This window comes from Varanus komodoensis, unplaced genomic scaffold (genome assembly GCF_004798865.1).
Source record: "Varanus komodoensis strain SLA01 unplaced genomic scaffold, ASM479886v1 scaffold78, whole genome shotgun sequence".
Lineage (NCBI taxonomy): Eukaryota > Metazoa > Chordata > Lepidosauria > Squamata > Varanidae > Varanus > Varanus komodoensis.
The window spans coordinates 2,229,805-2,252,869 of NW_025336455.1; the positions used below are offsets into that span (position 1 = coordinate 2,229,805).

The 23,065-nt window shown below is 68.1% G+C and overlaps 1 protein-coding gene across 4 annotated transcripts in view; it reads right to left on the bottom strand.

Moving 5' to 3' along the window:
• Nucleotides 1-8,117: 8,117 nt before the first annotated feature.
• The window catches only part of HSF1 (heat shock transcription factor 1), a 35,350-nt gene continuing 20,402 nt past the window's right edge, over nucleotides 8,118-23,065 (bottom strand). For 2 of the 4 annotated variants that reach the window (XM_044453309.1, XM_044453308.1), the window contains exons 5-14: nucleotides 14,849-14,924; nucleotides 14,413-14,474; nucleotides 14,195-14,291; nucleotides 13,313-13,449; nucleotides 12,336-12,566; nucleotides 10,690-10,782; nucleotides 9,615-9,720; nucleotides 9,446-9,511; nucleotides 8,756-8,825; nucleotides 8,118-8,421 (exon numbers count right to left, since the gene is read on the bottom strand). In XM_044453309.1, coding sequence (XP_044309244.1) covers nucleotides 8,216-8,421; nucleotides 8,756-8,825; nucleotides 9,446-9,511; nucleotides 9,615-9,720; nucleotides 10,690-10,782; nucleotides 12,336-12,566; nucleotides 13,313-13,449; nucleotides 14,195-14,291; nucleotides 14,413-14,474; nucleotides 14,849-14,924 — 1,144 coding nt within the window. In that variant the 3' untranslated portion in view covers nucleotides 8,118-8,215. The remainder of the gene's footprint in view (nucleotides 8,422-8,755; nucleotides 8,826-9,445; nucleotides 9,512-9,614; nucleotides 9,721-10,689; nucleotides 10,783-12,335; nucleotides 12,567-13,312; nucleotides 13,450-14,194; nucleotides 14,292-14,412; nucleotides 14,475-14,848; nucleotides 14,925-23,065) is intronic. The other 2 variants (XM_044453311.1, XM_044453310.1) reach the window with 1 other exon arrangement.

The window sequence follows — 23,065 nt, forward strand, 5'->3', positions numbered from 1 at the left end:
CCCGGGGCGACCGCTGCTGGCGACGGGACGCGACGCGGGCCGCCCCGCACCGGAGGAGCTGCCGGGGACGGGCGCGCGGCGCCGCGGCGTGCGGAGGGGACCCGGCTGCCGCGGGGGCTGCCGCAGGAGGGGCGCGCTCGGCGCTCCCGATAGCCGCCCCGCCGCGGGCCCGGGGGGCAGCCTCGCCCGGGTCCCCTCGGGCACGCGAGCAGGGCTGCCCGTGCGGAGGGCGCGGAGCGGGGCCGTTCCGGGGGCTCTGCCACGACTCGCCTGCAAGCCAGCCGGCCCGGGGGCTTCCAGTGCCTGCGCGGACCCCCGGGGAATACCGGCGGGGGTGCAGGTGCCCAGGCGCGCGCTCGCAGGGCCTCAACAGCCCGCACCGTGTTCTGCAAGGCGACCGAGGGGGCGATGGGGGCCCCTCGCTCCCCGCAGGAGCTCTGCCCGGGCGGGGCGGGGCTCCTCTCCGGGAGGAGCGTACCCGAGACTGCCCCCGAGCATGTGCAAAATGCCTTTTCTGCGCACAGGGTACAAAGCCCCACGCTCTGGGGAACCCCCCAAACGACCTTCTAAAGCTAGGAACATTAGGAGAGCGCTGCTGGATCGGGGCCAGGCACAGCCCGCCCAGCCTTCTGCGCTGTGACCGCCATCCCCCAAGCAGAGACCCCCAAGCAGGGGCTGTGCTCAGCGGCCCCCTCCAGCCATGGCTCCCTGGGGGGGGGGGGCTGCTGTGTGGAAGAAGCCCTTTCCCGCAGCTCTGAACAGTCCGTGGTTGTGCCCCCAGCCCTTTCAGAGGGCCTAGGGCCAAAGCCCCCGCAGCCCCAGCCCAGCGGCTCTGCACCTGTCACGCGGCCTCCATGAGGCTCCTTCCTCACAAGCGCTGCGCATTTTGGGCACGATAGCGGGACCAGGCCCCGCGACTCCCGTCCAGCCCAGCAGCCTGGGGCCCCTGGGGTTGCAGGACCCGGGCCCCTCTCGACCCCTATGGAGTCGCATCCTTTGGACTTTGGGAGCCCCCCCCCCCACTTCCCTTCCGTTTCTTCCCACCCTTCGTGCAGCCTCGGAAGGGTCCAAGTGGAAGCTGCCCTTCCATGCGGAGGAGGCTCCGCACCTGGCAGGGCCCCGGCTTCTCCTCGGCGGGGCGGCTGAGCAGGAAGCTCCTGGCTGAGGCGGCGGCTCACAGCTCAGGCGCCGAACCGCCACGCACTCTGCACCGCGTGGCCTCTCACGGCCCCCTAAGCCCCCCCTTCTCTGCAGGTCCCTCCTGGTCGCCGCGGCTGCCGTGCTGCTTCTGGCCGTAGTGGTCGCAGATGGTGAGATGCACGGGCCCCAACCTGTTGCTGTGGCGATGCGGGGAGGGGAGGGGGCTCCGGGCCTTGGAAGGCCCCTCCAGGGAAGCGGGGGGAGGGCGGACAAGGCCCCGTTCCCACGCCTGCGGCCCACTGCGGTGGGGGCCCAGTGTCCTCGGCGAGGAACGTGGCCGTGCCTCCTGTGGCCGCGGCGGCTGCCTGCCAAGCGATCTCAGAGATGACCCGGGGGGGCGGGGGGGGTGATAAGTGCGCGGGCTGTGGTGGTCCAGCACCCCTGGGGGAGTCAACAGAAGCTGCCTGCCTCAGTTCAAGCCGGGCTCGCTCAGCAGCCTCAGGCTGGACCCTCCAGCCAGAAGCAGCACCTGGACTCCGGATGTGGCCCGCTGAGGTGTCCTCTCGCTCCCGGGGGCGGAGACGGCCCGTGTCCCGCAGAGAGCGCAGAGGGGCGTTGGTGCCGGAGGGTGGCGTGGCTGCCACTTGCGGGCCTTTGGGGGGCCCAAGGGGTAGCCGCCCTCCTCTGTGTGGAATAAAGCCTTGCTCTCCCTCCCAGAGCCCCCGACCTCGCCGGAGCCTCCTGCGCCGACAGGCAGCCAGACGCCAGGTAGGCCTGGGGCGCTCACGTCCTCGCGGCAGGCGGACAGGGCGGCTCGAGTGCCGGGAAGCCGCTCACCTTTTCCTTGGCACAGGCCACGCCAGGGAGCCTGGCATGCGGGGCTGCCTCCCACCCAAGGTCACAAGCCCCTGGGACGCTGGGGGCCGGGGGCCTGGCCCGGGGGAGCTTCGCCGCTCCCCATCGTGTCTCTCCCTTCCAGAGCCCATGGCAGATCTGGAACCCAGAATCCCCAGCAAAGCGGAGGCCTCTGGAGAGAGTAAGTGGGAAGCGGCCCCGGAGGACATGACTCTCACTGGCCCAAGGCTCTGCCGCCTGTTTCCACCGCATGGACCCCCCCCCCCACAGCCCTGCCACAAACCGCGATTTGAAGAGCAAAACAAGCGGCCGCCCGTTCACGCCTTGTGCTACTGAGTGGGGCAGGGAAGGTGTTTCCGTGGGGGGGGGGATGCCAGCTCCGGCCAGGGACCCTTGGCCTCTCCCCCCACAAGAAGGCTGAGGGGGAAAGAGAGGCTTGCCCTCAGGCCTGTCCTGCTGGCCCCCAGGGGAAAACCTCCTCTCCCCCCAAAGGCACCCGGCACTGGGGGAGGGCCTGCCGGAGAGCCGTGGGGCTCTGGCTTGTGGGGCGGGGCCGCCGGTCACGTGCGGCTTGCAGGGGCCCTGGAGAAGGGGAGGGCCTGTTCCTGCCCGGGCTGCCGGCGACTGCCCTCCTGCAAGAGGTCGGGGCGGCGCTCCGCTCTCCGCACGGCCGCAGCAGAAGCGAAGCGGCTGTGGGGGAGCGGAGCAGCACCGATCCGCGGAGGCCGTGCTCCTAACCCTTCTGCCTTCGCGCCCGCAGACGAGATGGCCGGTCCCTCGGAGCACACGCCAACAGGTGGGTTTGGGCAGCCTGCGCGGGAGCCGGCAGTCGTCTGCCCCCCTCCCAGCCGCGGACGGGGCACCGCAGGCAGCCCCACTGAGCCTTCCCCCCTTTGCTCTGGGCAGGGGTGACCCCCGTGAGCTTTGCGGGGGCGGATCGGTCCCACACGGACGAGCTGAACGGCGACGTGCTCAACGGCGATGCCTCCCACCTGGGCCCCTTCGGCCTGGACCTGCTGCCCGGGGACACGACCAGCGGTGAGCGGCAGGGGCAGCCTCGGTTTCCCCTTGCGTGGCACGGGAGGCAGGAGACCGCCGCCTCGCTTGGCTGCTTCTCTGCACGAGCGGAGCCCTGTAGCTGCTCGCAGGCCTCCGTGCCGGGACACCCACGGCCCTGCCCCGTGGGACGTACCTTGTGGCCCTCTGGCTCGGCTGCCTTCCCAGCAGACCCCAGAGGGGGCCACCATGGCTCCTCCGATGCTGCCCCATGCTCGGCCCGCTTTCCTGGGCACGGAAAAGACGTGTGCTTCTTGTTGCAGGTCCTGGCCCGGACCTCTCCGTTCATTCCCACGAGTCCCAGGAGAGTAAGTTTCCCATGGTTTGGGGCCACAGGGCGACCAAGGGTCTCGCTAGCTCCGCACCACTGCCCAGGAGAAAGGACCTGGAGGGACTGCCCTGGGGGAGGGGGGCCGGCTGACTTGGGAGGGGCCACAGGAGCTGGCGCCAGTGAAAACTGCCACCTGGAATGCTCTCCCCTCAGGTGTGGACCACGAAGTGGATTCGGAGGAATCCCTCACATCCCAAGGTAAGCGTCCGGGAAGCGCAGGGGCCGTCGGGAAACGGGTCTGGTCCACAGCATGCCAGTTCCCGGAGCGAGGGCCCCTCCGGCCGCAGTGCCTCCCTCGCGCAGGGCGCCCGGCCTGCTGGCCTCTTCCCAGCCGTCCTTGCAGCGAGGGGCCACCGGCAGCCCCGCTGCCCGCTCCCCACCTTCTCCCAGGGCAGCCCCAAGACCTGCGGGACCTCCTGCGGCCGCAGCGAGTGGCCACCTTCTGCAAGCCCTTTGCCCTCTCGCCTCCCGCGGGGCCCCCTTTCACAGGGGTGGCCCTTGAGCATGGAAGCCCCGGCCACGCTCCTGTGATTGCATCCTTCACACGTCCTGTGCGCGCAATCTGGAGGCGAGCGCACGCCAGGAGGGCAGCTGGCACAGGCCCAGGGCGAGATGCTGAGCTCCCGCGTCTTCTCCACAGGCATGTGAGGAGGGCTGCTGCCTCACTCACCCCTCGCTGAAGGTCCCGAGATGCCCCGGCAGACCCCGACTCCGCCTCGCCCGCTGCTGCGCCCGGTCACCCACCCCACGCTCCGGCCCCGTTCCACACGGCCTCCGCAGCCAGCTTCCTGCCCCAGAGCTCCAGCCTCGGCCCGCCACCCCGCACGCCGCAGGGCGCAGACGGGGGGCGGGAGGCTGGGGCCAGGCTCCTCACCGCTGCCCCCACTCTCCTGCACACAGAAATGACCCACCGCCCCTGGGAGGAAGCGCCGTGCCAGGGAAGCGCTTGCGGGCCGGGCCTTCTGAGAAGCATAAGGTGGAAGGTGCCCCCACCAACCAGCTGGGCTATGGGGGGTGCTCCAGGCAGCCCCCTGCAGCCCAGAAGACTCCAGCTGACGCCTGCCAGGAGCCAAGCGGCACCCCCACAAGCCCGGGGAGTCCTCAGGCTGAGGGAAAGGCTCCCTGCAAGCACAAGCGTGCCAGCCCAGCCCTTCCTCTGGCGGCCCCCTTCCAGCGCACCTGGCCTGCCCCGCGTGCAAACGCCACGGTTGTTCCTGGCGATTCTCGGCCCCACGGCTGGGCTTCTGGGCAGAGGCCTCCCCATGGCGTGTGGGGTGGGGATGGGTGAGGGTGTGCACAGCAGAGCAAGCTGGGCAAAGCCCAGGAAGAGAGTCCCGCTGCCCCCACTTGGGTGTCGTTTTGGCCAACCCCCCTCCCCAGTGCCACCAGTAATCCGCCAAGGTGCTCTGCTCGCAGTTCAGGGCTGGGGGATTATCTGGCGGAAGCCCCCTTCAGCCACGCAACGCCCGAGGGGTGGGCAGTCCTGCCCCGTGGCTCACCTGCCTGGTGCACTGTGATGGGGGCAAGAGCTGAAGCAGAGCAGCTCAAGGGGGGGGGGGGCGCCTTTGCCCCAGGGCACACCAGCCCTGCATGGCTGGCCCACCTGGAGAGGCAGCACCGCTCCCCCTCCCCCGGCAGGTCAGGAGGGTGGGCAGGCGGAGGGGCCTTCTCATCCTCCAGCTGTGGGCAGGAGAGCTCCACCCGGGGCAGGGCCCTCCCTGCAGGTCTGACCCCAAGGCACCGATCCAGGCACTTTCGGCGGGGCACCCACTTGGCAGGGGGTCCCAGCTTGGGCCTCCCAGCTTGGCCATGGTGAAGGCTGCTGGGCAGCGGCATCTTCTCGCAGGGCTGGCCGGGCCCCCTGCAGGCACCAACGCCCTGCGAGAGCCACATCCGGAGGGCGCTGGGCCCTTCCTCGTCTCCCTCTCAAGGCCAAGACCTCTGAACCGGGCGGCAGGCAGGAGAGGCCCCCTTCCCCTGCCCTCCCGACCAGACCCCGAGCGAGCGCTGGGCCCGCGCGGCAGAGTCCTGGCCAGAGGGCGAGGGGGGCGGGGCGGGCGGGGATCCCTTCACCACCTGGACTGGGGTGCTTGTGGCCAGAAGCTGCTGTGTGTGGGGGGGGGGGGGGACGGGGGTGCTGTGGAGGTGAACAGCCGGGGCCCCTCCTAGAGCTGGGGGTGCTGGGCTGGGTGGGCCTGCCTTTCCTGTCGCTATTCGCGCCGCAATAAAGACAAGCAAACAGCACGTCTGACTGGTGTCTCGGCAACTGGGGCGGCTCTGCATCGGGGCCCGAGGGGCTTGGGGGGCAACGGCCACGTCGTGACCCCTTGGGAGGCCTGGTCTCCCTGGAGCGGCAGGGCAACCCCGGCAGGGTGGGCAGCGGGACAGCTGGGCTGCAGAGCCAGATCGAGGGAGGCGCTACTGCCACTCCGCACGCCTCTGGAGCGCTGTGCTCCGTTCTGGCTCCACTCCAGGAAGGACGGGGCCAGGCTGGAAGCGAAGCAGTGCAGGGCCACACGGCCGGCGGCTGGACTGCAGGGAAGCCGTACGGGGCGAGGCTGGGGGAGCTGGGTCTTTCCAGCCTGGAGAAGAGGTGTCACACGGCGGTGAACGGACCTGCTCTCCCCTGCGGAGGAGGGCAGGATGTGTTCCGCTGGAGGGAACCAAGGTCCGACTTGGATGCCAGGAAGCACTTCCGGACAGTCAGGACCCCCAGGGTGTGGAATGGGCTTCCCCGGGAGGTGGCTGAGGCCCCATCGGTGCGGGTGTCCAAGGAGAGGCTGGACATGCACATGGAGGGCATGTCGTGAGCGGAGCCGGCTGGAGCCGGGGGTCAGACTAGATGGCCGGGGAGCCCCTTCTGACTCACTCTGTTTCCATGTTCTATGTCCTGGGGGAAGCTTGCAGGCAGCCCAGACCTGGCTTGGCTGAGGAAGCGTGAATGGCCTCGGGGGTTGCTCGGTCCTCAGCCCACCCAGCCGGGCCGGGCTTTCTCCCCTGGCGGCAGGAGGGCTGTGCACACGGAGGCCCCTCCACGCCCTCTGCTGTGGGGCCACGCGTCCGCCCCCCGTCCGCCGCTGCCGCCCGCCGGGGGTGGGGTTCCCCTGCTTTCCACGGCTTCTCCCCCTCCCCTCTGCCCATGAGCGGCCAGCTCCGTGCTCGGCTCGGCTCCCGCAGCAGTCTCAGCTGCCCCACGGGGCTCCTGCATGCTGCTGGCTGGCTGGCTGGCTGGCTGGAAGAGGGCGGCTCCACGGAGAGCGGCCTGCCGAGCTCCCCAAGAGTGACGGCTGCACCCGAGAGGCCCGCCGAGATGCACGATGGGGCCCCAGGGGCCACCTGCACGACGAGGGCGGGAGTCGACGAGGCTGTTTGCCCGCCGTCCAGGCAGCTCGAGGGTGGCAGGCGGCGGCGCAAGTCTGCGCGGGGCTGCTTCATACACCAAGGGGGGGCGGGCCCCAGGATCCCCCGGCCTTCGTCTGAGGCAGAGCAGCGTCTGCTGTGCATGCAGGGGAGGCCCCGAGGGCCCGGAGTTCGGCTCCAAAACCAACCTGGGAGCCGCTGGGGTGGGCATAGCAGCCCCCAGCACGGTCGGCTCGGCGCCTTTCCCAGAGGCCCCACGGGCGCCTCTGGGCCTGCTCTCTGGAGGGCTGCGCTCCTGCAAGACTGCGCCCACTCCTCCCCGCGTCCTGCACGTGAGCAGCAGCCCTGAAGGGTGGGCCTGCGCATGAGGTTCGGGGGGGGCGGATGGGGCTCGTGCCTCAGACAGCAGTGTGCCGCGCTCCCCAACAGGCCCCCGGGGAGGCGTGGCAGCCGCAAGCGGAGGCCGTGCCCCGGGCCGAGCTGCCGGGACAAGGCCGGGAGCCACGGGGCAATCGGCCGCCCCCACCCCCAGGGACCTGGGCCAAGAATGCCAGAGCCGCCTCCCTCGTGCCAGCGCAGGGGACCCCCGGAGGAGAGCCCGTGGTGCCAGGCGGCCCGCTCAGGTCCGGGTGCCGCTCTGCAGGCGAACAAGACCCCGGGGAGCAGCGGGCAGACCACGCAAGGCCCCCTCGCCCCCCCAGCAGGTCTGGGGAGCACCCCTGGGGCCTGGGACCCTCTCGCCACCGCAGGAACAGGACACAGAAACGGAGCCCCCGGTGCCACTCAGCCTGTACAGTGAAGAACCATTTCATATGGCTCCATATATTTGAGTATATATATATAGAGATATTTATATAGCAGGGTGGGGGGGGGAGGGGAGGGGAGGGGCTCTTCTCTCATGTAAAAATCCAAAATACATTTTCTTCTAGTAACAATCAAAGTGTAAATGTACAAACCCTTTACTGCTAAGCCAAGGAAAACAAACCCCATGGGGGGAGCGGGGGGCACATCTTACTTGGGTGCCGGCAACACCGGGAGCAGAGCAGGCCTGGCTGCAGACGCCACGAGGGGACGCGGCCCTTGGCCCCCAAGGCGTGGGGCAGACACGTTTCCTTCTCCCGGCAAGTCTGCAGTCCGTCCCGACGGAGGGGAAATCCTCCCCGCCCAGCCGGACCCCTGCAGCGATCCGGGGGGAGTCAGTGCCGCATGCCGGATGCCGGCTGCCCCAGCGGGCCGCCAAGAATGCGCTCTCCCACCGTGCCCGGCACCCCGTCTGTTTCTCAAAGCCCCTGTGCCTGCTCAGAGCGCCAGCCTGCGGGAGGGGCCAAGCGCCTGGTTGCGCACGCACTGGCGTGCCCCCCCCCCCCCGCGGCCAGAGTGAGCAGGGGGCCGCTGCCACACGGGAGCGAAACAGGGAGGCCCCGGGCAGGCCCGTCCCGCCGGCCTCTCTTCCACCCTGGCCCAGGCTCAGCCTTAGGAGACTGCCGGGTCCTTGGGCTTGGGGTGCTCTGTCCCAGAGAGGAGGGAGACGGCGGGGTCCTCCAGGTACTCCTCCTCCTCCGCGAAGCCGGGCCCTTCCCCCAGCTCGAAGAAAACGGGCATGTCCACGCCGCCCACGTCCACGGTGCCCGAGTCCACCAGGAAGAGTGGCTGAGCCGTGTAGTGCACCAGCTGCTTGCCTAGGAGAGGGCGTGGAGAGGGGGGCGCCATCAGCACGGGGGGAGGGGGGCGCGAGAAGCCCCGGCACAGCAGCAGCCGGGGGGGCACGGGGAAGGCTCTCCCCCGGCCGGGAGCCAAGGCGCAGGGGCCCGAGGGAGCCAGGCCCCCGAGTACGGGACAGCCCCGCGAGACCACCGGCCCCCGGGGCACGCGAGCCGGGAGCAGGAGGGCGTGCGAGAGCAGGAGGCTGGGCCCGGTGGCCTTCCGGCCCCTTCCAGCTCTACCCTTCTCGGATTCTACCGGGAAGGGGCAGCGGGCAGGTGCACGCCCGGCAGGGACGAGGACCCCACGCACCTGCGTCTGCGGACGAGTCCTCCGCCTCCGCCGGCTTCTGCTGCTCCTGGCAGGAGAGGAGGTCTTGGATCTGCAGAGGGGGAGCGAGCGAGCGGCAGCGCTGCTGAACCGAGGCGGCTCGTGTGCTCCGGCGAGAGGCAGCTCGGGGAGGAAGACGGGGCCGCAGGCGTCTTCCGCGTCATCGGCGCCTTGACTGCAGGGCCCGAGGGCTTCCCTGGCCCCCTCGCACAGGCGGCGTCCAGCGGCATCCAGCCACACCCCAAGGGACACGGCCCCCCCCACGCTGGCGCCCACTGCCCCACGGGCCAGCTCTTGCCCCAAGTGGCACGCCCAACGGCCCCGCCTGGCCCTGCCCGGCTGCCGGCAATAGGGCAGGGGGCGAAGGTGGGGGAAGCCCCCCCGCAGACATGGACAGGGCTGCTGCTGCTCTGAGCAGATGACGGTGACTCATGGCAGAAAGCGGGGCGCCCCCTGGCCCCCAGGCTCCACACTCGGCAGCGGCTGATCTGAGAAAGCCCCTTCCCCCGGGGCCTCTCGGGGCGCGTGATGCAGCCACAGCCCTCCAGGAGCCCGGGAGGGGCTTCGGCTGAGGGGCTCTCTGAGGCCTCGGAGCCATGGGGGAGGCATGCATTTCCGTCCGGTGTGGGGCGCGCCTCCTCCCCCCGGGGAGAGCTGCGAAGGTAAACTCACACTGGCCAGGCTGCTGTCCAGGTCTGGCAAGCTCATATCCGCCACGGTCATGGAAGGACTGAAGAGCTGTGGAGAGGCGGGGGGGGGGGGGGGGGGCAGTGTGAGGAGCGGGGGGAGCCACCCCGGGGCCGGCGCCCTCCTGGCGAGGACCCCCAGGCAGGCAACTTACGTCCAGCAAGGCGCTTGTGTCCACACTGAAGCCGTGGGTGGTCAGCATGGCCTGGAGGTTGTCCAGGCTGGAATCGATCGTGTCCAAGTGCTCGTTCAGCTCGTTTCTGGGAACACAAGGAAGGCCGGGGCCCCCGTCAGCGGTGCCCTCTGAAAGGCCCCTGCCCCCGCCGGGCCCCCGCCTCGCCTCGCCCTGCTCCCAGCCCTCGCTGAGCCTGGCAGCCCACCTGGCAGCCCAGGGGCCTTCCACGGGGCAGAAGCCTGCGCGGGAGCATTTCCTCTTGGGTGGCAGTGGGGGGATGCCCCGTGCCGGGGGCCTCAGCGCCCCCCAGCTTTCTCGGGAGCCCTCTGAGGAGCTCTGCGTGGCAGCCCCCGCCCCAGCAGCACGCCCGGCCGAGGCAGCCACGGGCTTCTCCAAGGGCCATGGCCCAGGAGCATGGCTGGCCGGTGCTGCGGGCGGGTCCGGCGGGCCTGTGCGGCAGAGAGGGCTGACCCATCTCGGGGCAGGAACCGCCCGGAAAGGGGGCTCGGGGCAAGTGCCCCATCAGGAGGAGGCGCGGCCTGTGGCAGAGCCCAGAGCTCCTGGCAATGCTCGGCCCAGGGCTCCCTGTGTGGCCCCTGGGGGCAGCCTCGCGGGGATCTCACTGAGCCAGGCACAGGCGCACAGCTTGCCGCCCGGGTGGGCCTTCACGCCCCAGCCGCCGGCCCCCTCGCCCAGGGTAGCCACAGGGAGGGCTTGAGCTGGGGGGGCCTCCCACGCAGAGAGGCTTTCCCCACCCCGCGTGCCGGCACCCTCCCTGCTGAGGCAGAGGCCCAGCGCTCCGCACGGGGTGGCTGTGCCTGGCAGGGAGAGGCCCGGCTCCGCCCCCCACGCTGTCCCTCTGGGGTGCCTCTTCTGTGCCTCGAGGAGCATGGGGAGTGAAGGCCAGGCGCCTCCGAGCCGCGGATCCACTGCAGCGTGAACAGCGCCCTGCACGGGCGCGACCTCCCCATCCCGGCTGCGGAGGGGCGGGAGGGGGCCGGCGGCGCTGACGGGAAGGCCCCCCGGCCTCAGTGGGAAACTATGGAATGCTAACCCTTGCTGTGGTCGGCAGTGCAGTGAGGAGGAGGAGGAGGAAGGGCTGGGGAAGAGGCAGGTGACCTCAGGCATCTGTGGAGCGCGAGCCACACTGAAAGATAGAAAGAAAGAGGACAGCAGCTTCAGGGGCCCGAAGCCAAGCGCCGTGGCAGGAAGCGGTGGCTGCGCTTGAGAGGCGGAGCAGGCGGGCGTCCTTTCCGGGGCTCCAGGCAGGAGCTGGCCGGCCCGTGGCACATGCTAGCATGGCACGGCCCCCCGGCAGCTTGGGAGGAGAGTGCTTGGAGGGAGGGCGCCCAGAGCGGGAATGGGCGGGCATTCTCCCCTGCTCTCCTTGGTGGGCTGGCCCCTGCCGGGGGGGGGGGGGAGCCCGCAGGCAGCAGGAGGTGGGGCTGGGCAATGGGTGGACAGATGGAGGAAGGAAGGAAGGGAGGGAGGGACAGAAACGCAGGTGCCCCGTGGCCTGCCCTCTGCCTCACAAGCGGGCCCACGTCCTCGAAGGTGGCAGGCCACGCTGCCCCAGCGGGGCAGGCCTCCCGCCAGCAGACGGAGGCCCCAGCCTCTGTGGAGCCAGCAAGGCAGCAGGGACCGAGCAGCGGGGCAGGCCCTGGCGGGTCGGCCCTGGGGGAAGAGAGGAAGCTGGCTTCCCATCCCCCCGGCAGTGCCTGTGCCTGGCAGTGGCAGAAGGACGGGGTGCTGCCCCCTGGCAGCTCCCACGGCCAGGTCCCTCGTCTAACGCAGAGCTCCCTGGGCTGCTTCCCCGATCCTGGGGCCATGGGGCCCCAGGGTGGCCCCCGTCAGCAACTCCACCAGGGCCAAAACAGCGACCCAAGGCCCCCGCTCGATCCTCGGCATGGCCAGCTTCTGTGCTTCAGGGGGCTGGGGGCAGGTGATGCGGGCGGCCCCTCCGCCTGAGCCTGGGAGGACCACTGCCAGACCCAGGGACTGCCCGGAGGGCCGGGGCCGGCTCTGCCCAGGGAAGCCTCAAGCGAAGCAAACAACGCACGCCGAGCAGCTGGGCGGGAGACAGGAGGGCGGTCGGCCCTGCGCTGCACAGGGAGGAGCAGGGAGGAGATGGAGAGGCGGGCCTGCGTGCCTTCCACATACGCAGCCGGGGCCAGCTGGTCTCAAAGCACCACCACCCGCCGGGGGACCCGTGCTGGGCCGCCTAGGAGCACCTCCACCCCGCCTCAGACCCGCTCCCCCTCGCTCTCCTTGTTCCTTCCACCCAGTGACCAGACGGCGGGGCCTCCGTGGGTGCTTCTGGCGGCTCCGCAGCCGTGTGCCGCCGGGGCCTGTTCCGAGCTGATGCTGCGCCCGGCGACCAGCTCAGAGGCGGGCCCCTGCCTGAACGCACCCCACGTGCCCACGGTCCCAGGGACCCGGCTGGCTCCAGGCGGCGCCCTGGAGGGGCTGCCCGGCTCAGGCTGGGAGCAGGAGACCCAGGACCCACCTCCCGCACGGATCACGCACACGCACGGCAGGGTGCGGCCGCCCTGCCCCTCAAGGCGGCCCGGCAGGTTTCCGGTGAACGGGCAAAGGAAAGCGACGGCGCGGCCAGACAACCAGACCATCCAATCGCTGGCCGCGGGCACGGCCCCCCACTGGCTCGCCCTCCAGGGGCCTCTGCCCCCACGCCCCACTCACTTGTCGAGGCAGGCGACGCTGAGGCACTTCTCCGGGGCCGGGGGCTGCGTGGCGGGGGCGGCTGTGCCCAGGGGGCCGCCGGGCTCCTCCTCCTGCAAGATGGAGTCGATGAAGGCAGAGGGCGAGAGGGGGGTCTCGGCGGGGGGAGCGCCGACGGGGCTGACTTCTTCGGGCTGCGGACTGCGGGCGGGGCTGGGGGGCTCCTCCTTGATCTGGACCGCCGGGCTGCTCCTGAGGGAGGCGGAAAATGAGGGTGAGCAGGTGTCTCTGTGAAAGCAGAGCATTCGGCCACGATGGGGCAGGTCTCACTGCCCCCCAGTCGGAGAGGGGCTCGTCCTGCCCTCTGCCTCCCTCCCAGACCTGCCCACCCCACACGCGAGCCTTCTGGGGGCTGCTCAACGAGCCCTTCTGGGCCTCGCGTCCTCGGCCAGGGTCCTCAGCCGCGGGGTTCTAGAGCAGAGGGGGAACCCGGCTCCTCTGGCAGACAGAGGTCCCCCCGCGGCCCCGAGCTGCACAGGGGAGTTGCTCGGCCCCTGGGCCAAGGCTGCAGGGAAGGCCCGCTGCCTCGGGGCCTCGCGGGGCCGCCAGGGCAGGTCCACAGGACGCGTGGGTTTCTGCAGCTCCTCCCTCGGCTGCGCCTTGCAAGCGCTCGGGCGACTCTCCCATCTCACCCAGACAAGCAGCACCAGAGCGCAAGCGCCACGCTCCCTTCCGCACCATGTGCATCAGAGGCTCAAAGGGAGGGACGCCACGCTCCAGGCTGCAACTCACGCTCCGCTCCCCATCCCCTGGAGTCGCTGCCGTGGGAGTGGGAGCAGATGCCGTGCTCCCTGGTCTCTCGCGGGGGCCTCCCGGCTCCCGCCAGCTGCACAGAGACCCGGGACATGTGCAGCCAGCTCCAGGCCGGCCCCGAAGCAGGCGCCCCGCTTCCTGCACGGGCAAGCGAGCCCTCTGCGGACCCGGAGGCGGGCACCCACCTGCCGTCGAGGCTGCTCCTGGGGGACGCCGACGGGCTGGACTGGGCCAGTTCGGTCACGTCGGAGATGATGGGGCCGCAGTTGGTGGAGGAGTCGGGCGAGTAGAGAGTCGAGCCGCTGTACGCTGGGGAGGCGGCCTGCCATGAGACAGAGGCATTGGGGGTGGCCTCGCCGGGCGCACACCCCTGGTCAGCCCCTGTCCGGGGGGCCACGCACGGCACACCAGATGCGGTGCCCAGGCCCACCTGGCGCGCCTCAGACACCCGGGCAGCCTGCTCCCGACCACCCGTGCCGGCACGCCAGGGCTTCTCTGCCCCGGGCGGCCATTCGGCCTCGGGGAAAAGCACCCCTTCTGGCAAGGGGCCTTCCCTTCCCACCCGAAGCGTCAAGAGGCGCCTGGCTGGCAGGTGCGTGGCCGCCCTGGGAGGGCCAAGCGTTGCGGCACGCATGGCCTCTCTCGCCCCTGCTTCCGGTGCAGCAGCCCGCCCACCCCTGCGGCGAAGACTCGGCTTGGAAGGAGGCTCGGCCCAGGCACGAGTTGCCCCGCCAGCAGAGGACCCAGGAGGGGTGGCGGGCGGGCGAGGGCAGGAGAGGGAGGGGGCGAGCGCCGGTGGGTCTCTGGGCTGGGCACCCACGCGAGGCGAGACGCGTGCTGGGCGGGACAGCGGATGCGCGGCGCGAACGGGTAGCTGGACGCTGGGTGGCAGCTGACGGGTGACACGTCCGCGGCAGAAGGTGGGCGGGAGGGGGCAGCCCTCTGAGCGCCGGCTGCACCCACGGTGGGGCTGCAGGGGAAGACCGGGAGGAGGCCGTGCCCGGGGACGCGGTGCGGTGCCTCGCCCGCTCCAGCTGCATCGCCCCCCGGCAGAGTGTCACACTCACGGAGAATGGGGGCGCGCCGTGCACATGTTCCAGGGAGTACTGCCGGCTGAACTTGGGCATGGGGTGCGCCGAGCTGCTGTCGTTCAACATCAGGGGGCTGGAAGGGAATGCAGGAGCATGGGGCACCCGGCTGCAGCCTCCCCAGGACCGGCCGGGGGAGGTTCCTCCTTCGGTCACTGTGAAGCCAGAGGTTTTCCCATGCCCCACGTGCCACTTACATCTTCCTCTTCACCCCGAGGATGCGGTTGGACTGTACCAATGAAATCAGGAACTGGATGAGCTGCAGGGAAGACAGAGGAGGCCCCTAAGGGGGAGGTGCAGAGGGGCTCCGGCGGGAGCTGCCGCCCAGGCACTGAATCCCACGGGCACCTTCAGAACAGAGCCCCCCCGCCCTGACCTGCGGCTCTCGCACGTTCTCACGGCTTCACGCTGGGCCCTGGCTCGCCACAGGGAGCTGGCTGCACCACCCGCAGGTTGCTTCCTGTAGGGCTGGCAGCCTCCGCCCCACGGTCTCGGGGTACGTGAGGCCCAGCGCATCAAGCCCCGTCTCCTCGCCACGCCCTTCTCCAGGCGGGCTGCAAGCGCCAGCACCTGGGTTCCCCTCCCGCTCCTCGTGGAAGACGGCCGGCGGAGGAAAGGCAGGCCCGGGCGCACCTTGTTGACGACCTTCTGCTGCTGTGCGTGCTTCTGCCGCAGACTGGCCACCTCCCGCCACAGCGCCTCATTCTCACTGGAAGGAAAATGACGGCCGCTCTGAGCCGGGCAGCGAGACCCCAGCAACCCGTGGCCTCGGCGATGATGGTAACACACATTTGCATGCAGCCTTGGATCAGAAGAGCAGAGTCGGAAGGGGCCAGGAGGCTCAAACCAGTTTGTACCACCCCACTCGGGTGCCTGCCCAGCCTCTCCCTGAATGCCCCCAGTGTGGGAGAGCCCCCCCCCTCCGGGCAGCCGGTCCCACTGCCCCATTGCTCTGACAGGGAGGAAGCTCTTCCTGACGTCCAGCCTGGACCTGGGTTGCTGCAGCTGGACTGGATCATTCCGTGTCCTGCGCTCTGGCGTCAGCAAGGGGAGATCTCGGCCTTCCTCTGTGATAGCCCCTGAGGTCCTTATGGAGGGAGATCTTGGGCCCCATCAGTCTGAACATGCCATTAGTTCTCTCTCTCTTGGGCAGTGTCTCCAAACCCTGCATCTTTTTTCTTGCCCTCCTCTGGACCCTTTCTAATTTTCCTGCATCCTTCTTGGATCTTGGTGCCCAGAACTGGACACAGTATTCTAGGTGAGGTCTGGCGAGTGAGCAGTACAGGGGAACAATTACTTCTTGTGAATTGGAAGTAATATTTCTGTTAATGCATCCCAAAATAGCATTTGCCCCTTTGGCAGCTGCATCGCGTTGTTGGCTCATGTTTAGCCTGTTATAACGGGTGGTGACAATTATCATTACATGGGCTGTGCCTACTCTGGTCACAACACAGAGGTGGCATTTCTCGTTTCTCTGAGCAACTCTGCCCGGGCACAGCTGGCCACGGAAAAGGGCTCCCAGCCCTCGCCCATGACGCCGGCCTCACTGAACTGACCACCAGGCGATCGAGTGCAATGTATCCACTACGGAAGCCTGGCGGAGTTGCCTCGACCGCAGAATGGGGCATGTCACCAAAAGGGGAAGATCGGTAGAAGACGAGCGGAGAACCAGGAGGGACAGCTCTTTTGGGGTGCCCTCCGGGGCGCGCGTGCTTGCTCGGGACTGCGGGAACGCACTCCGCGGGCTGGTCCAACGTGCCTGGGCACCACCGACCGGCCGGCCTCTTCCACCCAGTGATCCCACAAAGGGATTCGAATGACAGGAGAAGGTGGCAAAATGCGCATGCCAAGGTGCCGGCGCCTTGCTCAGAAGCCTCCCGCAAGGCACAGCTGCCTCCTCTTCCCGTTCCTACAAGGACTGTGGTGCCGCTGTTCGCACGGGTTATGGGGCTGGTGGGCAAAACGCAGGGTGGGGGGGAACAGGCTGGTCTGAGGCACCCGGAGCAGGTGCGCTTTGTCAGGCTGGGGCGTGAGCGGTAGGGCCAAGACGGAGGTGCCGGACCGGGCCCCGTGCACCTGGGGCCCCCCAGCCGGGCCGAGAAGCGCAGGGGAGGGGCGCTGCAGGCGAAGCGGGGCCCCTCCGCCTGCCCCTTATTTCCCCCTTCCCAAAGCAGAACTCCTATTTCACGCTTTTCATAGCACCGCACAGCTGACCGCAACCAGCCGAGCAAAAGCAGGTTTCGCACATCCCCGTGCTGAGCCCAGGCTGCATCTTGGCAAGCTCACCGGCAGCCTGCAAAGGCCGCGCCACCATGTTATTGGAAGGAAGACATGTGGCGCTAGATCCTGGTGATCCCCGGGGGGCGTGTTTTAAGAGAGGCAGGTGGGCACAGGGCGAGAGCTTGTCATCCTGGACACACTGGAAAAATAAAGCATTCCTAAGATCTTTTCCTACCCCACAGTGAAGCGTTTGAAGCCAGCCCTTATAAACTCTTCACTGCCATTTAATTGCCCTGTAAAACAGCATGCGAAAGAAAGCACCTGAAGTTCCCTCCTCCCGCATTTAACTCCTTGCAAGCCGCGGGAAGCGCAATCCTCTAAACACGCCAGAACGCCTTTGGAGGGACGGCCCCCGGCTTGTTGCTGCAGCAGAAGGCAGTGGCCGGCTTCAGGGGACATGGGGGTCTGGGCGAGCGGAGCCCCGTCTACCTGCGGAGCACGCCTTGGGGTGCTGGCAAGATGGGGCCCGGGGGCTCTCCCCAGGCTGGGGGAGCAGGCATCAGCAGCGCAAGGAACGGTTCTGCTGGGGCAAGAAACCTGCTTCACGCAGGGGCTGGTGGGAGCTGCCCGAGAGAGGGCTCCTGGGGCAGTGACAGGAGGACCCTGTCCGCCCAGTGCTCAGCTGCTGTGAAGAGGGCAAGCGCACGCCAGGAATCATTCTGGAGGGGGCTGGGAACTGCTGACACGCATTCCCCTGAGACATATCGTTGGTGTGACCACACTACAGACACTACATCCAGTTCTGGCCACTGCATGTGAAAATGGGCATGGTAGGAATGGAGAAAGTGCGGAGGTGGCCACCAAAAATGGTGCAGGGTTGGAGCGACTCCCGTGAGGAACGCTGATGACGGGCGAAATGGTTGCGCTTGGAGCGAAGGCGAGTGAGGAGAGACACGAGAGGTGCTTCAAGTTATGCCTGGTGCAGGGAGGGAGTTCCCCCTCCCGTTCTCCCCCCCCCCCCCCCCCCCCCCCCCCCCCACTGCTTGACCCAAGGAGGGCCCTGGCACAGGGGGGCCCTTTTCACACGGCACACGCTTGCGCCTGGAATGCTCCCCACGGATCTGGGCGGCTTTAAGAGGCCCTGACGAGTTCACGGGGGCGGCGGGGAGCCCAGGCCCCCCACGGCCACAGGCCCCGATCCTATGCTGCCTCCAGCACCACATGCCCACGTGCCCCAGTGGCTGGGGAACAGGGGTGGGAGGGTGCTGAGGCACACCAGTCCCACCTACGGTTTCTCTCAGGCAACCGGTCGGCCGCTGCGCCAACAGATGGGCCCTGCTCGGTTCGGCAGGCGGCACCCGCTGACCTTAAGAACGCCACTGAGGCTGGTCACTGCGGAGCGGCAGCCCTTGAGCGTCCTTTCGTTCTCGCCACCTTCGTCCGGAGCCCGCCTGGCACCGAGCTAACCCTTGGACTTGCGCGCCCCTGGCAGAGCCAGTCAGCCCCTCCGAGCCGCTCAAGGTGCCGTGGGTGCTTCCCTCCAAGGCCGTTTTGCATTCCCGCGAAAATCAACACCACCTTCCCAGGCGCCCAAAATTAGCTGCTTCTGCGCAAGACCCCGGCGATGAGCACCTGGCTCCAGAATTAAAATCCCCGTGGGAACGGGAGGCGATTTAACAAGATTCTAGCGGCACGTTTCCCGTTCGGTCCCTCGGAGGAACAGCCGGCAGCGAGCAGGAATTAGGCAGCCACCTCGGAGCACCAGCACAAGCCTCTGCCCTCTGGAGCGCCACAAAGATCAAAGAGATCCCGGGTGGCATGTGGGGGGGGGCGTGACTCCCGACAATCAGAGCGGCGCTTGCTGCGCAGCACCTGCCGGCCACTCTCATGTGCTGGCAGCCACTGGGGAGGAGGGTGCGGTGCGGCGCGGCGGGCTGCTCACAGGGGCCTGCGCCCGGCCCAGGAGATAGCCCCGGACGGCCTGGCCTGGAAGCGGGCTCGGCACGGAGCTGCCTGCGGGCTCGGCCTCCTCCTTCCTCCCCCGGGGGGGTGTCTGTGTCCCCCCCACGTGACGTGTGAAACTGGGTGGCAGAGCCAGAGATGGGGACGGGGAGGACAGGCGAGCGGCACTACAGAAAGGTGACTTTTTTGAGAGAGAGAGGTCTTTCCTTTTATTAAAAATAAAACCCATGCCGCCCTGCAGCAGAGCATCCAGTGCATTTTACGGGAACAGGAGGAAACTCACAAAGAGAAGCCAGCCTGCACTCTGAACAGCCGTCACGGGCACACCACTCGCCAGCCCCGGGGGGAGTGGAGTGGAGTGGAGCGGACCAGCCCCGGGGGGCTCTCTGCCCAGCAGCGGCCACGGGTGCCGCCTCGGCCGAGGCGCTGGTCCTGACAGCCGGGAGCGGAGCGCCGCCCAACAAGCCAGGGGCGCGAGTGCGGGGGAAGGCGTGGGCACTGGGTGACCCGACCCACCACCTGCTTTGGCCTCCGCATCTGCTCCCCCACCCCAAGGTTTCTGCTTCTGGACAGAGGCAGCAGAAGGCTGGCCACAAGGCACCTGGGCCGAGGACCCAAGCGCCCCCCCCCCGGCTCATGGAGGAAGGGGCACTGCTCCGGGACAGGCCCAGCCCCACTGCTCCGGCCAAGGAGCTGCCCCCACAGAGGTGGCATCTTGCCCAGATGAGAGGCCCCGCTCTTTGGCCCTCTCGAGCCCCACACGGGGCCCGGGGGCCGGCTCAGGGCTTCCACGCCCCCCGCTGACCACCTTGCTGTTCATTTTCATCTCTAAAATGCATCAGTTGCGACAAGGCTGGCAGCTCCCAACCGGACGTGCAATGGAACAGGAGGGCCAGAACTGGGTGGCACCAGCAGACCGATGGCGATGGCACTGGCACCTCACCCCCGCGCTCCCAATCGCTCTTCACAGCCTTCTACGGAAGTGCTGCACATTGCGGGAGGGAAGATATGGCCAGCGGGAGCTCACAAGGCAAAGGCTGAGCCCCAGGACGTGCTTGCAGGACAGTACAAGCAACACTGAATGGGGCTGTTTCCTTAAGCCCGTGACAGCTGGGCACACCGTGGGTCCTCGCGGCCCTCGTCCTCCTGCTACCCCAGGAACACCTGCCTGCAGCTGCTATTCCGGGCAGCAGGAAAGCTCCCACCTGCATGGATTAGGCCTGGCCTGGCCAATTATCGCAACACCGAATGGCAGAGCCGGAAGGGGCCAGCAAGGTTATCGGGACCAATCCTCTGCTCAGCGCAGGACTCCCGGTTCAAGTGCCAGGTGCCTCTCAAAAAATAAAAATAAATGCGAGAGCCCACCACCTCCTGGACCATGGCTTCCCTGTCGTACTGCGCTAACAGCCCGGAAGTCCTTCCTGGAGTCTGGCCGGGCTTTGGCTTCCTGGCCCTCGATTCCATGGCCTGCACCCTGGGATGCCCGAGAAGGAGCCCTGGTTCTCCACGAGGCAGCCCCTCGCCCCCTTGAAAAGTACCATCTCATCTCCCTGAAGGCTAATCACGCCCAGCTCTTTCGGTCTTTCCTCGTGGGGCCTTTCCCCAGTCCCCCGATCACCCTTGCTGCTCCCCTCTGAATTGTGCCCCCCATCTGTGTCTCCCCTGAACTGCACTGCCCAGGACAGGCTCCAGAAGCCCAGCAAGTGCGGAGCAAGGGCAGGACGTACCGGCAGGGCACCTGGAAGCCGGCTTCCACTGGGGCTGCCCAACGGAGCTTTTCCCCTTTTTGCAGCCACGTCACAAATCCAGCTTGTGATCCGTGATGATTACGGGCGTGTACGAACGAGCCAAGAATCACCCACCCTATAATGATCTGTTTGGCTTCCTTTTCCCAGGTGCAGAACCCAGCGTTTGCACACAACAGGCCACGGATGCTGCCAGACGGAGGGGGGCAGGCAGGGGCCAAAGGCCGGGATGGCTGGCTGCCCCGCTTCCCGGGGTGGGTGGCGAGCTGCATGGCTACCGGCTGCTCCAGGTGCACGGGGGGGGGGGGGGGTCAACAAGCGGAGTCAGCCTGCATCGGCAGGCAGATTTTCCTGGCTCTCTCCCAGCCACAGCTGGTAACATCTTAATCATCAGAATCCCCATAAACGAAGGCTCCAGAAGCCCTTAACCTTGCGCAATGATGTGGCCAGTAAAACCAGCCTCAGATGGTCTCGAGCCGTGACTAAGCACAGCTGCACAAGCGGCAGAGAAGGGAGGAGGGCGGGCACAGGCAGGCACGCACGCACGTCCACCCAGCCCGCCCCAAGCGCCCTGCCGCGAGCCCATCAGGGCAATCTTGAGAGCCAGCTGATGGCTGGCTCCGGGCCAGCAAAGTCCCCCGGGCAGGCAGAGCCGGAGGTGTGGCGGCTGGAGCGGCTGGAGCACATGTGGCCTCTCATTCGGAGCGGCTGCAGCGCACGACACGCGCATGAGGCAGCCTCGCTCGGAGGTCATCGGCCTCAGGCAGGGTTGCGAAGGCAGCAGGCCGGCCACCCGCCCGCCCTTTGTCGGCACAGCGCTCAGGAGGCAGACCACGCTTTGAGGCCGCCCCCTTCCCACCAGGTGGGCGGCAGCTCTGGCCCTTTCCGTGGCTGTTGCGACCAGAGCCAAGTGGACCCTCCGTGCTCAAAGGCGGCAGCCCGCGGGATGCCCCACTGCCACAGGAGGCGGCGGCGGCCACGGACGAAGTGGGCCGCCTACTTTCCCAGTGGCCCTCCGCTGGGAGGCTCGGCGGGTGCTCCGGACCACGCGGCACCCCCTTGAGCCAGTGAGGGCTCCTCTGGGGCTCAGCCATCACTAAGGAACGGCCCAGGCACTTGCTGAACATGGTAAGCAGGGGGGACCCCGCATGTCTCCCCCACCTGGGCCGGATCCCATTAGCCGAGGTGCCGCAGCGGCACCCTTCCTCTCCACCAGGCGCACGCACGCATGGGACAGCCGCAGCACAGAGTCCTTGCGCTCGTCCCCGCACACCAGCAATCCTGCTCGGACACGCGATGCTGCCCAGGGAGACCACCTGGCCAGTGCTTCCCCCAGTGCCACTGCTGGGCGGCCAACGATTCAAAGCGCTGGCACTCAGCTGTGAAGCCCCGCACGGCTGGGGAGGGAGGAGCCTCTTCCCCCACCCGGAGTCTTCCAGAGGTTCTGGATCACCGTCTGCACGCTCCTGCCCGTGGCCATGCCGATTCAGTGCTTGTGGGGGCATGGTCCGAGCGCCCGGCGGGCACCAGGGTGCCCACAGCTGGCTTGCTCCCACACTGGCCTGCCTGGAAGTCAGGTCATCCTCAGGCGCCTTCCCTCCTCGCCCCACTGCGCCGGTGAGGGACGGCGAGCGGGGCGAGGGCTGCAGTGTCCTCCCTAGACATGCTTGCCAGTGTGGAGTAACGGCTGTTTTAAGGAAGCATCACCAGGAGCCCAAGCCACTGGTACCAGCTGCCTGCCGTTTTCACTGCGGAAGCAGTGGCCCAGCTGGAAACGTGCACAGAAGGGCCGGACCGACACCTGCAGCACGGGAAAGGAAGAGGGCGTGAGCGTGCCCCCGCCCCCACAGTGCAAGGGTCCTCCCAAAGCCGCCCTTCGTGAGCCCGAATCTCTCTGCGGGACTGCCGGGGCTCGCCCTGTCCCCCAGGCGCTGAGGGCTGCAGAGCGGTTCCCTGCGCCCACGGCTGGCTCCGCGTAGGAGAGGGAGCGCGTTCACATAAAGGGCTTCCTTCCCGAGCTGGCCTCGAGGCTCCTCACCTGGCACGGAGGGGCAGCCCGTGCACAGGGCAGACCGAGCGAGCCGAAAAGGGGCTGGGGAGGCGAGCGCGCCTCTGAAAGCCTTGCCCCCGAGGCCAGGCTGGGCCTAGTCCTAACACGAGGGGGCCTTTCAGCTGGCGCTGCCTTTGAAGGAGGCCCCGGGGTCCCCGCAGGCCGGCAGCTTCCGCTAACGAGGCATTTCCGAGGACGGTGACTGGAGCTTGGCCGTCCCCTCACTGGCTCCACTAGTCCCGAGCTCAGCTTTTCTCTGGCCTGTTACTGACAGACACAATCTCTTCAGCAAATGTTCCAAGGCAAAATATCCCTCCGGTGAGTGTCAAAAGGATAATATATGTTGTTGCTTTTGGAACTGTGGAACCATAAAGAGAGCAACATGGGTCAAAATTATCATTTGGTATGATTTAGCGGTGTGGGGGGAAGAGGAGAGGTGCTGCAGAAGGTAAACCAATTCTGGGGAAGGGGAAGGACGGCGAGGCAGAGGGCCAGAGAGGGGCGTCTGTTTGGATTTATTTTTACCAGGAGAAACTTTAAACCTCGGCGTTCTGTGGGCAACAGGGGCCTTGTAAAACGGCAGGGCCTTGTAAACATCGTCTGGCCAGGAGGAAGTGCTTGGGATGTCCCCGCAGAGGAGCCTCAGGTGCTGAGCCAAGCAGGACGGAGCCCCGAGGGCAGCCCGAGGAGCGGCCAGTGCCCGCAGGTGCAGCCACCCAGCTGGCCCTTGCTGAGCGGCCTGCTCAGAGTTAAGCCTGTGGCTCCACTTCAGCCCCCAACAGGCTCCCGCTTGGCCGAGGGCTGCTGCCTCACTTTCCCACTAGAAGGGACAGCTTGTGCAGGGAGGGAGGGGTCGGGCGCATCCAGCACAGG